Here is a 14,032-nt window from a genome sequence, read left to right as displayed (position 1 = left end):
TTTCTCGATTTTTTGAAGGGCAACTGCCCTCTCGCTTCAATGTGGGTCCGCCTATTTGCTAACTTCTACGAGTGGTTTATAATATTATTTAGAGGTAACACTTTGAAATTAGTTAGCAATATTCCTTAAAAGTGATTACAATTAATTATATGAGTTCCCATATTTAACTATAACAATATTACAATAACAATATAACACTTTAGAAAATACTAAATACTACTAGTACTTTTTAATATTTTTTATTGGAACATAATAAAAATATACACTATTTAGCGATATTTTTATAAATCTCTTATGTGCATATATACTTTCAAAAGTTTTTTAGTTTAATTTTTTATTTTTGAATATTTTATAGTATCGAAAATAATTTTTTTATGTACTATATATGATGTTTAGCCTCACTTAAATTAATTAGCAATATATTATAAAAATTATTATATTATAAAAGATTGAATACTTAATTATACCAATTGCCGTATAATACCAAAGTTAACTTGTAGCAATTTTTTTTGAAAAAAACAAAATATAATTTAAAATTTTTAAAAATGAACACCGCTCAGATCTGTGTAGAGAGAGACCCAACACAACAACACAACACTACAGAAGAAACAACACACACAGCAACCTCTTTCTCTCTCTAAACCTCTCTCTTTCTCTCTCCTCGGAGCTTGAAGAAGATAAACCTCTCCCTTTCTCTCTCTATAACTACAATGCCAGCTAGTGAGACAGATTTTGATCTCAGAGTAAGACTTGTTGTTTCATTACCTTCTCTCTCTTTCAACTTTTTCCTTTTGGTTTGCTGCTAATCTTGTTCTTTATCTGTTTCTTCATAGCCGTCTTCTCAGTCCGCCTTTGGAATGGGGTCAGTTCTTTTCTCTATCTCTCTGTACTGTATATATGTTTATATATATATATATATGTTTGTAGAAATGTTACTTCATTTATGATGCTTTTGTTTAGGGTTAGAAACTGTAATCTTGTGTGGATAAAGTAGGTTTTTGATCGCCTTTGCATAATGTGGATTTTTGTGTTGAATTTTAAATTGTGTTCAGAGAGTTTACATTTGCTGATGTTGGAAACTTGGAGCATTGCATCAAGTATTTGAATCAGACTCTTGTTACGTTTGGGTTTCCGGCTTCGCTTGATCTCTTTGCAAATGATCCTGTAAGTTCTTGATCTTCTCGGAGTTGATTTTGAATTGTTTGGAGGGTTTTGAATTAGGAATATTTATTTTGTTGTGTTTTGTAGGTTTCAGTTGCTCGTACTTGCAATTGTATGTATGCTTTAATTCAACAGAGGCAGCGTGATGTTGAATTCAGGGAATCTGCTAATGAACAGAGACAACGGTATAATTTTCCAGATTTCTTCTCTGTTGAGTTGATAGTTTTACTATAAATATGGATCTAATTGAACGTAAATTGACACAATCTCCTTAGATTTTCGGTTTTGCATTCATTGTTTGGGATCATAATATCATTGTTGCATTTCCTTTTACAGATTGTTGTCTGACATTACAAGATTAGAAGCTAAAGTTGAGAGACTTGAAGGGCAGATACAAGTTAAAGATAGGGAGATAGCAACAATTACTAGAACAGTTAGTGCCTTTGACTATTTTAAAGAAGGAAATTTTGCTGTTTTTGTTGTGTTATTTATGTTTTTGAAATGTGTATCAGGAAGCTAAATCCACTGCCACCTTTAAGGCCCAAATTGAGAAGTTGCAGCAAGAAAGAGATGAGTTTCAAAGAATGGTGATTGGTAATCAGGTTAGTATGTTTGGATATTTAATAGTTAGCTTAGCTCATTGTTGTATTTTGGTAGCCATTTTATGACAATGTGAGACAACCTCTTAATGGTACAATAATGTTGTTTGTTAATGTTGCTGAAGCAAGTAAGGACTCAACAAATACATGAGACAAAGAAAAAAGAAAAAGAGTACATGAAGTTGCAGGTATTGTATCTTTGACTTGCTCTTATAAACTGAATTACTTGTTATCCATTTTTTTCTTGTTTTTTTAAAAAATAATTTTATTCAAAGTGGAAATTTACGAGTTTTTACTTTTTACTGCAGGAGAGGCTAAACCAAGTTTTAAATGAGAAAAAGAAGGAATCTAGGTCAGGCATGGAGATAATGAATTTGCTTCAGGTATATCAAATAATTCAGCACTAGTTTCAGCACTAGTTTCATATTTTGATTTTACTCACCATTGGATTTTGGTGGTTTTGTTGATTTTACACAGAAAGAAGGCAGGCAACGTGGAACATGGAATGGGAAGAAGGCCGACAATGATTTTTATAAAAAAATTGTATGCAATATGAAATATTTCTGATAACGATAGCCCCATCTTGATTGAATTCTTTAGTTTTCTGCTGTGGCTGTTTTTAATGGGTGGGCATACAACTGTTAGGTGGATGCTTACGAGACAAAAAATCAAGAGTTGATGCAAGAGAATGGTGATTTAAAGGCATTATTACGATCAATGCAGGTAATGTTGGATGTTTCCTTATTCTTACAATTTGTTTGGTTAGTTTGACCCAAGTCAAGTTGATACTTTTAATATTACTGTTAAGCTAATTTAGTTTTATGCAAAACATTCACTTGTAGTTTGTTCATTAGCATAGTGTCTAGAAATAGAATTTGTTCCAAACATTTTCTATGGATGAGGTTAGGTAACATGTTTATAATAGTTGGCTTCCAGTCTTTGTTGATTGGGAAAGCAATGGGGGTAAACATGTGTTGGATGCAATTGTTATGAAATTCAGTCCCCTTTGGCTGATCCTGTTATCACTTGTAATTGGTGCAATTACAGCAATTTGTTTCCATTGATTGTGGGATGCTCATGCTTTCGTTTTTACCTGTTGTGTCTCTTTGGTAACTTGTGAAGACTCCAAATGTTACATGTAGCTAGAATATTAATGCTCTCCTTGGCTAAATCCTTTGGCTCTAATAAAACCTGAGACCCCATGATAATTTCATGTCAACAATGTTTTTTATTGCTTCTCATAGAATCAGTTTTTTTCTTTTTCTTTCTGGGCTGAGTTATATCATAATCATTGACTTTCAGGTGGATATGCGAGATTTTATAAATGCTCCAAATGGGTTGTCTAAGGTGTCTGCAGCAGTAAATGAAGGAGCGGATGCTGATCCTGCTCGGTCTCCATTTGGTGGAAGGACGGTATGGTAAAATGGTTATTTTAAATCATGTAATGTTATTATTTATCAGTGGTTTATATATAACATAAAATAACCTTTTCAGGATGTCTTTGATCTGCCGTTTCACATGGCTAGAGATAAAATAGAAGAAAGCCTTCGAACTAAGATGGCTTCCATAAAGGTATTTCACTCTCTATTTCTTCATGTTCTCTTTTTGCATCCTCTGGTTGATGAATTGCAGTTTATGATGCATTCGCCATTGTTAATTATTTGTAGGAGCGCATGGTTCAATTGCAAGATGCACAAAAAGGAGCAGAAGTTACTTCCGAAGCAACTGAACGAGAGCTTGAGCTCGAAGCTCAACTTGTCGAGGCAAGGAGCATAATTCAGGAGCAGGTTTGAATTTAATTTGGTTCTAATGCATTCTTATTCTACTTTTTTGTAGTAAGACAAACTCTACCAGTTTGTTATTTTACCTTTGTGAGTTTCTGTTTTGATCATTCACGTCTGTGTTTGGAAATCACTAGTCATCGATATTTAGATGACTCGAATTTCCAACAAGCTTTTATTTTTAAACGAGTTATGTCATGTGTGTAATCACTGATTTTTGCTAATTTTTTTAATTGCAGGCGTCTATTATGTCTAAACATATTGCAAAATCTGAGAGACCAAGGTAAATTTTCGATCATCGATCCATTGCTTAACACAAACATTAAGTAATTTTATGAATACTTATTATGTAAACCCGCAGGAATCTGAATGGCCATTTTAATTCTAGCAGGGAAGGTATCGTCTCTTCACCCGCCGAGGTATGAATTTCAACAAAAACAAAATTTCTCTGTTCGTTATTATGATTTGTTTGTATCATATAATATATACTACTTATGTGACATGAATTATGATGTTATGATATTCAGGGGGTATGCAATTAAATGAGGCTGATGAATTTTGGCCAATATGGAGTTGGCTAACTGATGAGATGAATATATGGTATGATTATGTGTATTTGCTATTATGATGAGCAAATCAATATGTCTTTAGTATTTTGTATACATTATTATTGATCCTGAGTGGAGGAACATATTAATCATAGATTTGAATTAGCGTAGAGTGCAATATATCCTCTTATGTAATTATTCGTCTAGCTAGCTTGTCTTAATTATATTTAATTAATATATATATATATATTTATATATATGCTTTAATTTGAGTTTGTTTTCTTTTGGTTCGTGTTATGCACTACTACTACTACTACTAAGAATATGAGATTGAGATCCAATTCAACGGTTTCCTAACATAATATGAATGTTTGAATAATCCAACTAAAGGTCAATCCATGCATCAGCTCATCATAGAGGTCAAATTTATAACTAAATATTGCTTTTTTTTTTTTATTTAATAAATGATCATATTATTAAGCTGTTGATTTTAAATAAATAAGAAAAAAAGAATCAAATAGTCAAATCTTAGTTTTCGTGGAAAATGGAAATAAATAAATCAAACTCGTCTACTCCTATTTCATTTTATGATATTTGTGTACTTTTGGTTGGGACAGAAGAGTCGCACGAACTCATTCAATTATAAGAAAATAAATTTTATGATTCAAAAATTTTAAACTATGTTTTTCATTCAAAATTTTAAATGTTATCCTAAATCATTTTTTATTTATGATAGTCACTATAAATTTCTGACAAAAAAAAAAAAAATGAAATGCATAAAATGAACAACAATGATGCTAAATCATAATAAGTTATATTGCAACTTAAATTTCAATTTTTTATATAATTTACGAACTTCTCAATAATATTATGGTGTTGAATATTTAAAGGGGTGATTAGTTAAGGTGCTGTTTGGTAAAATTTTTATTTTTAAATTTTTTAATCACAAAATAAAAATTTTGATTTTAAAAAATAAAAATGCGTTCTGTAACCACTTTTGTTTTTAATTTTAAAAAAAGAAAACAAAAGTGTATTCTGTCAAATTCATTTTTATTTTCTTTTAATTTTATTTAAGTTGGGTTTAGATTCGGGATCGAGTTTGGGTCAGAGGCTAGGTTCACCGCCAGGGCTGTTAGGCTAAAATTAGTCTAAGTTTCGGGTCATATTTTCGGTTAGTTTTCACTCTTTGTTTCTAGGTTTTAGGGCTATTTTACGCTTGATTCTTTTGTTTCAGGTCCCCGGGTGTTTAAAGAAAGTATTTACAAGAATTGAGGACAAGCGGTGATAGAATCGAGAAGAAAAACCAAAAATTGTGTCTCTGCCTATTCCAGTCGCGACGGGGAACATGCCAGTCGCGAGGGGAACTGGCAGAGAAATTTTCAAGAATTCGCTGCTTAACCCTGTCGCGACGGGGGCTTTGCCAGTCGCGACGGGGACCCAGTGACGGAATTTTTGGACAGTTTCGTAATTTCATGAATTTTTAAAGATGACACTTGGTTTAAATAGAGGGAGTTCGTGAAAATTAGGGTTCATTCAGATTTGGAGCCCTAGAAACAAAGGAGGAGGCTAGAAGAGCGGCTTGTGGCGACTCGGATCAATTGCTTCAACTAGTTCTTCCTCTTCGCTTTAATTTTTCTATGCTATTTTCTGTTTCAATGTTAATTATGGATTTGATTATGGATGTTTTGAACTAAACTCCTATTTAGGGAGGATGATGAATGTTGTTTTAAGTTTTGCCTAGTTAATGAATAATTGCCATTCCTTCAATCTTGATTGTGAAATTATCTATATTTGTGTTTAATTCCATGTGTAAGCTTGATCACCTTCTACATGTTCTATGATCTCAATTCAAAATCTGAAAAGTGAGAATTGAGAATGCTAAAATTGGATAATCTAGGTTTTGATGTGAAACGAGAGTATTTGCATAGCCTTTGTGACAATTAGATTATTGCTTAATGCTGATTTCATGTTAGTTTAATTAAGAGATTAATTAGAGAGCATGCGATTTAGAACCTAAAAGATCTGAAAAGAGTTAGGTTAATTTATAATCTGTCATTTACTTCAAGAAAAGGATATCAATTAGACATTAACAATTGTGGTAAACTAACAACAGGATTCTCCTCCCTAATCTCTCATCTTGATTAATTTTCACTTGTTTCTTTAAGTTTCTTGAATTTCTTTCTTCCTTTTTTCAATCATAAATACTTTTGATTTGCCAAATAGAATTATAAGTATAGTTTAGTAGTAATTAATCCAATTCCCTGTGGTTCGACCTCACTTGCGTGAGTATACTACTTGATTGCGTGCACTATTGCGTAGTAATTAATAATTTTCGTAACAAGGGCCGTGGTGGGATTTGGGTCCAGGTCTGGTTGGAGTCAAAAATATTTATTAAGAAAAAAAAATATTTTTAAAAAAATATTGAAAGTGACTTTTTTTTTTGTTTTCAAAATTTTGATTCTTAATTAAAAAATTAAAAAGTGAAAACATGTTTATAGAACGTGTTTTTGAAAAATATTTTCATTTTTCAATTTTAAAAACAAAAAACTGATGAAAAAGTAATTACCAAATACCAACTAAGTTGCTAGATTATTTGTTTATTTTTTTAAACAAAACTAATTGGTTGAGATAAAATGGTGGGGCCATTTAAGCTGAGATAGCTAACATAAATAATATGTGTGGTCATTTTTTAAATTATTCAAAATTTTAAAAAATGTGAAAGAAAAAATTAAAATAAAATTATAGCTACAATCAATGAATACTAACATAGTAACATATACATAAATTATAGTCAAGACCTATTTTTACATGTGATCCATAATTGGTAGCTGCCACATTACAATCAAATTATAAAATTCTTCTAATTAACATTAACAATGTTAAATGTTGAGGGTTTTGTTAGAATATCTGACTCAATAATGTTCTAATTTATTTATTTTTTGGCTTCTTTTTAAATTTGTTAAGTAAAAGTAAAAAAAAAAATTAATACAAGTAACATCAATAAAAATATATATATACAAAATTTCATGCAACAAATTCTAATTCACAGAAAACATATGTATAGATATAATACATTAGATCAATATAAAATAATACAATTACAATTAATATTATTAATTCATTCAAACTCGCTTGGCAAGTGTAACCAGAAAAGACCTAATACTCCATGGACTACAACTCAAGTTTGCCCTAGAACTACTACTATTCATCATAGGAGGATACCAACCCGGGCTTTGCAATCTCGAAGATTGTCTAGACAACGAAGAAGACGACGAGGAAGAGCTCGAATCCCTAGCTGGAGAAGCCATGAACTCGCTATCGGAGTTAGAAAACTCACCACCAAACCTCTCATCTTTAAAATCAATAATATTATTATTATTATGATTTTTTTTGTTGTTGTTTTTCTTCCAAAACCTAAGTACTACAAGCCTTCTCCTCCTATTAGGGTTAGAAGGTTGATCTTGAATATTATGAATTATGCAAGGCTTTGGAAGCCCTAAGCTGAGCACCGCGGGTGGTGGACTTAGAGGTGGTAGCGCCTCTTCTTTGGGCGGATCTTTGGGTGTTCCCGGCTGCATTTCCCATTCAAATGGAATCCCCCCGGTGCCTGTGCTCCGGTAATAGTAAATTCGCGATGAACATCCTACCGAAGAGTTTCTTGAAAGACTATTATTATTTTTCATTATGTTGAACAAATCTTGATCATGATCATGATGATGATGATGATCATACACTTCTTCAATCTTCTCAAAACTCATTTTTTTTTCTCAATCTAAAAATAATAATAATTACACATATATGAATAATCCTTCTCTTTCTTTTTTCTTTTTTCTCTTATATATAGTCAAGTTCTTTTTTGGGTATAGTGAATATTAGGGTTTGAGGACAAATTTATGTTGATATATGAGAGGTGTATATGAAAGAAGAGAAGTTTTTGAATATGTGTATATATAGAGAAGATTTGGTCATACTCATACTACGTGCCGGTTTTGAAGGATTAAGAAGGAGTTTTGGGGCACATGATCCTCTTTTTAATTATATATATTATTAAATTATTACTAATTAATTAATTTTTATTTTTTTTGGACGTGTATTTGATGTTTTGGGTAATATATTGAGTTACAAATAAGTGAGAAAAATAATTAAGATAAGAAAAAGTGTACGTATAACTATAAGTATCTTTTTTATTAAGCTATTTTATGTTGAGTAATTTAGTTATATATAATATAGGAAAATTTTATAATTCACCCTTTATAGAGAAAAATTTTAGTCTAATTTTTTTTTATAGTAGTATTTATTGTAGTTATTTATATGAGTGTAAAATAGATTGTTTGAACATTAATTTTTATATTATAGATTATTCTAGATTTCTCAAAATTTTACAGAATACCTTAAATAAGTATAACTTATAAGATTATAAAAAAAAATTAAGATAAATTTTTTTTCTAAATGCCAAAATAGATCGGTGCAATTTTTTTTTTTTTTTTAGAAGTGTATATTATAAAAACACCCAATAATAATATATAAGAATAAATATATAGCTAGGCGGCTAATATTGCATGTGTAATATTGATCGATTATGCCTTAAGACAAGGCAATATATATAGGTAGCTAGCTTTGCTTGGTATTTACCACACTTAGAACAAAATATATATAATCAATTAAAACAACCAAATTTAGACCAATTAGAATATGCCACGCAAGCATTTTTAATAGTGTTAACCCCTATATATATGTACTTATTATTTATAATTTATTTATTTATTTTTAACAGATCATTTTTTCTTGTGAGATCACATGATGCAGAAATGGAGGCTTTCTCATTTTAAAGTAACAAAGTTTTTATTACGAAGGGACTCATTCATTGTATTACGATATAATTAATACTACTGCATATATCAATATATATATTTATTAGTTGACCTTAGAACGTATATTTTTCTCTTACGACTTATAATATATAGTTCTTTATTTATTTTTTTCCAACAACTCAATTATATATATTAGAAATGTTTAATATATTACCAACACCATCTTATACGTGTCAATATTGTTATTGATCTATTTAGAGATCTCATATATTTTAATATAATAATTTATCACTAATCAATCACAAAATAATACATTTAGTGTTACAATCAACCTAAATTATTAATAATATAATTAAAGAGAAAAGAGGGCAGCACTATTGCTTTTTATAGTTTCTTCTCCTAATTTATTTATAGTATACATTTTATTTAAGCATAAAATATCTTAATATAGTACTTATATTGCAATTATTAAATTGGTGATTATACTTAATTAATTCTAAGTTTTAATTAAGCAAAACTACATCTACTATTTTGTATTTATATATTATTCTTCATGGATCGGCCGACCTTGAGAAAAGTAAAGCCATATGATTGAGTTGGTATGAATGTCGGTCTATATAACTAATTAAATGATTGAGTGGAATGTGTGGAACATTACTTATTATTATTTTATTGATTAGGATATTTAAGCTTAATTATAGAGAGTTAAAGTACTAATCTAATAAAATATTTCCTATTCTATATTTGAGTTAAGGTTTTTTGATGCTGAAAATTGGTTCAACAACAAATTTGCATTTCAATTTCGAATTCTTACACTATGATTAATCCAATCATAAAATTGTAACTCTATTAGTTTACACAATTTTTCTAAAGTTTTCGATAATTCTTTTTCTAGTTTCTTGGGGTGTTTCTTGTTCCCAAGCTGATGAGTATGTGAGAGATGTATTCTGATAGAGCTTTGATTGATCTAGTGTGCTTAAGAATTCGTAATTATTTTTGAACGATGAAGTTCCCTATTTATAGGTGGGAATGGATGTTAAGCCACATCTTTCCTCTGTTCGGATTGATCCATGTGGACTCGTCCTTCTTATTTTCTCGTACACTTCCCTTTTTTGCTATGCTCTTTAAATTCTACTTTCTCCACTATTCGAGCTCTGACATGTCTTCTAAGCTCTGATTCGCTTGATCTTCTGCCTTTTCCCTTAGTGAAGCGATGCGTTTTAAACTATTCCCGCCACATCACTTTGTTAGTTTTATTGTTACTATGAAAGTAAAACTACCTTTATGCCCTTAGGATTATTTTGCCCCTTGGTTCTACAATTTTTGAGCTCAGATGTTGTGGAACCGGTTACCTAGAATTATTTACATGTGTCATTATTAGTGATGTAAATATGGACTAGGCTTTTTGACACGACACGAAACCGACACGAGTCTGAGAGGCACGAGCGCGATCTGACACGAAAAAATATGGGCTTGAGCACGACACGGCACGATGCTACAAATTAGCACGACACGACACGAAAAAAATGGGCTTAAGCACGACACGGCACGACAAGCCCGAAAGCACGACAAGCAAGCACGAATATAAAAACTAAAAAAATACGACACACAGATAAATATGATTTTTTAATTTTGTACTTTATAATTATATATTTTGATATTTATATACATATTTTTATTTTAAAAAATAATTTTCACTAAAGTTTATTTACATGTAACACTATTTATATGTATACTTTTAAAAAAATGGTAATATTATAAATATACTGTACATATATTGGTCAGTCTAACAAAGTTTGTTTAAAGCACGATTTGGGCCCGGGCCCAGCACGATTTTTTCGTGCCCATGGGCCGGGCTGGGCTTGACCTATGGAAATATGGGCCAGCACGGCACGATCCATAATTCTATACGGGCCAACACAGCACGACCCATATTTTTCTGGCTTTTTCAAAACGGGTCGGGCTGGGCCGTGCCAGCACGAATTTACAGCTCTAGTCATTATGAGTTGTAACTGATTTTTTTGAAATAATCACTTCAAATTTTTAGGAAATTTTTCCCGCCCTTTCAATTTACCCTAATTTTCTAAATTTAAATAAGTAACCTTTTTGATATTTTTGATTTTCTTTAAACTTTATCTCCTTTCTACAAGCATCTTCTTGCCATATTTGCTTTCTTTACCTTCAATTTTTCTTTTTTATTTTCTACGATCATGACTTCAAGGAATACTAAGGGTAAATCCAAATTGGTTACTGAGAAAACTTCTCCCTTAACCGACCCGAACTTTCTCCCTGAGTATAAATCAACTTATAACGACATTTTTTCTAAGTACCCAATTCCCAACGGAGTCACTTTTCATATGCTAACTCAAACTGAGGTTACCAAGAGTCTACAAGATCTTGAAATGTCGAACATCGAAATTTTGGTCAGGCGAAAACACATGGAGCTAGTAATAAGAATTGATTTTGTATGCATCTGAGATGTCTAGAAACCTGTTGAGAGACTGGAGAATCTTGATGCATGTTCAACATAGGGATTTTGCAATGGACTTGATTTTCATAAGAGGAGTCCTCTTAGGTGTAATTATCTAGAATAAATTTTAGTTTTAAGTAAACAAGACAATCTTTTTGTATGAATTTATCTTGCAAACTTGTCCCTTTTTATTGCATTTTCTTGCAAACTTGTTGTCCCATTACACTTCTCAGGGTAGGACTTCAGGCATTGCCCCTAGCTAGTACAAAAATTTCCTTTATTCATTTGTCTCTTGAACTTCATTTTTTTTTTCATACTCTCTGAGCTTTATCCTTTATCTTCTAAACTTGGTTAGTAAGTTCTTTGAGTGACAAGAGGTTTGTTTTGGTGTATACTCTTATTTTGGTACAAGTTGTCAAGTTAACTATAAAATTTGTGACTAATTTAATATCATCATTTTTTTTAAAGGTTGTCATTTTAATGTTTGTTAAATTTTGCTTGTGCATGTTTAGTGTAAATAATTTAATATTAAAAAAGTAGCCGATTCAAAATATATAACTAATTGTGGATTGGATTAGATTTAAATTATTATGTGGATTGGATTGGATCCAAATATAAATTTATCTCGAAGTAGATGTTTTTTTTTTTGAAAATTAATTTCATTCATAGTAGCAACATTACAGAGGATTTGGCAAGTCTTGCAACAGAGCAAGCCTTGCACAAGGGGGATCAACCCCAATCCACATAGCTCTCACTTTGTTAACCAAAGCGTAATTGGCTAATACATTTGCAACCTCATTTGCCTCTCGATATACAAAGGAAATCCCAGTAACTGAAGTATCTAACATCAAGTCCCTAATATTGTTTAGTATTCCATCGATGTCCCTACAGGCCTCCTCCTTATTATGGATTAGCTGGATAGCCTCCCGACAATCGGACTCAACACTAAACGGTTAAAACGCCTCTGTATACCAGTTCGCAACCCAAGTTGAATAGCTTGAAGTTCTGCTTGAATTAGATGTTATTTGACCAAAATAGTGTAAATTTTTTTTGTGTAATAACCCAATTAAAAGCATGGAATATATTGTGGGACATAAAATGTAAGAATATACTGTACATAATTTTAAAATATAAAATGTATATTTTTAAAATGGAGAGAATTTCATGTTAATCAAACATACATTTTAAGTCGTTCTAAGGGAGATGTGATATAATACATGTGTCATGACCCTTTTGAAGGACATAAATGTCTCTCTAAAGAATCTTAATTTTAATTGTCCCATATTATTTACAAAGAAAAAAATTCTCTTTCTCCCCTGTTATAAAATGATTTCATCCTCACACTTCCAAATAACTTAAACAAGTTAATTTATTAGATTTATTAATTAAATAATTTGATAAAGATAAGTTGCGGATTGATTAGTGGTGGAAAAAAATAGTTTGCATAGAATTTTATTTACATAAATTAATATAATTATAATTTTGGGAAAAAATTTAATTTCTCTTTCTTTTTTCCTTAAGTATGACCTACTAGCTTCTCATTTACTAAACAAATGAATGATATTCAATATCACGTTAATTAAAGAACCGATAAGAGAAAGCATTCAGATATTATTTTTGAGAGCATGCACGACACAATCCTTTTCAACAACAACATTCGACCATCCATGAGCAGATTTCAGGATTGACAACTCTTTGCAAGCTTAGAAGGCTTTAATAAGAGAACTCGAGTGATCGGTAAAAATAGCCTCACCTACATTAATTTTGGTCTTAATTTCTACATGCTATTAGTAGATCAATTTTTAACTAATTAATATTATCTTCATAAATCACAACAAAAAATTATTTTGTGATAAAAACTAATATTTTATCACTTGTAGTAACTGTAAACATATTAATGATTTTTTTATAATGGAAAACCGGCTAAAAGTTACTAAACTGTAAATAAGTTAGTTTGTGCTTGTTAACTTCTGTTAGATAGTAACTAAGATAACCAGGGCCGGCCCTGAAAATATATGGGCCCAAGGCGAAATAAATTTTGAGACCCTCAAAAATACATTAAAAAAAATATCAAAAAAAGAGTGATGGGATTTGAACCCATGACCTTGAACATTATGGCTTCCAACTCAACCAACTAAGCTATGAATATTTATTGTTTATAATACACTTAATTTTACTTAAATAAAAGCCTAATAAATCTTTTTATTTTTTTATTTTAGGCCCCCGAAAAGTGTGGGCCCTAGGCACGGGCCTAGCCCGCCTATGCCTAGGGCCGGCCCTGAAGATAACATGTGTTATTATCTAATTGGTTTACCAGCTTATAAATATTTTTAAAAATAATTATTTTTTATTGGAAAATATGACGAGTCCCAATTTACAAGACACATGTCATTCTAATCACCCATAATAAAAATTATGAGTGACAGATTTACAGTTTTGGTAACTTATAGGGTTCTTCCATCATTAAAAAAAATTAAGTAAAATTATATATTCATATAACAGTATATAATTGATAACATGTACTGATAACTCTATGTTATAGAGTTAATTTTTATGCTTTTAAACTAAAGTATTGTGAGGAGAGTAGTGAAAATGTGTTTATTTTGCTTAATTTTAATTAGTTTTAGTGTTATTTTCTATTTAGTAATCTAGCCTTTAAGTT

The 14,032-nt window shown here is 30.7% G+C and overlaps 2 protein-coding genes across 3 annotated transcripts; one reads left to right on the top strand and one right to left on the bottom strand.

Moving 5' to 3' along the window:
• Positions 1-553: 553 nt before the first annotated feature.
• On the top strand, positions 554-4,295 carry LOC115694740 (uncharacterized). Of its 2 annotated transcripts, none has more exons than XM_061116886.1 (16): positions 554-743; positions 834-862; positions 1,053-1,164; positions 1,249-1,346; positions 1,498-1,594; positions 1,674-1,763; positions 1,886-1,948; positions 2,069-2,143; positions 2,238-2,303; positions 2,406-2,483; positions 3,063-3,173; positions 3,255-3,332; positions 3,428-3,547; positions 3,781-3,824; positions 3,933-3,960; positions 4,069-4,295. In XM_061116886.1, exons 1-16 carry the CDS (start codon positions 711-713, stop codon positions 4,081-4,083), a joined length of 1,137 nt encoding a protein of 378 aa, XP_060972869.1. In that variant the 5' UTR covers positions 554-710; the 3' UTR covers positions 4,084-4,295. The 2 variants fall into 2 exon arrangements, with proteins under 2 accessions (XP_060972869.1, XP_030477694.2); XM_030621834.2 differs by having other exon boundaries at positions 3,903-3,960.
• Positions 4,296-7,130: 2,835 nt separating this feature from the next.
• LOC115724570 (uncharacterized) lies at positions 7,131-8,074 on the bottom strand. Its single transcript, XM_030653881.2, has one exon. It carries the CDS (start codon positions 7,845-7,847, stop codon positions 7,212-7,214), a length of 636 nt encoding a protein of 211 aa, XP_030509741.2. The 5' UTR covers positions 7,848-8,074; the 3' UTR covers positions 7,131-7,211.
• Positions 8,075-14,032: the final 5,958 nt, after the last annotated feature.

Source organism: Cannabis sativa, chromosome 6, assembly GCF_029168945.1.
Source record: "Cannabis sativa cultivar Pink pepper isolate KNU-18-1 chromosome 6, ASM2916894v1, whole genome shotgun sequence".
NCBI lineage: Eukaryota > Viridiplantae > Streptophyta > Magnoliopsida > Rosales > Cannabaceae > Cannabis > Cannabis sativa.
Note: the sequence above shows the minus strand (reverse complement) of the source record. Positions and strands in the feature narration are given on the sequence as shown.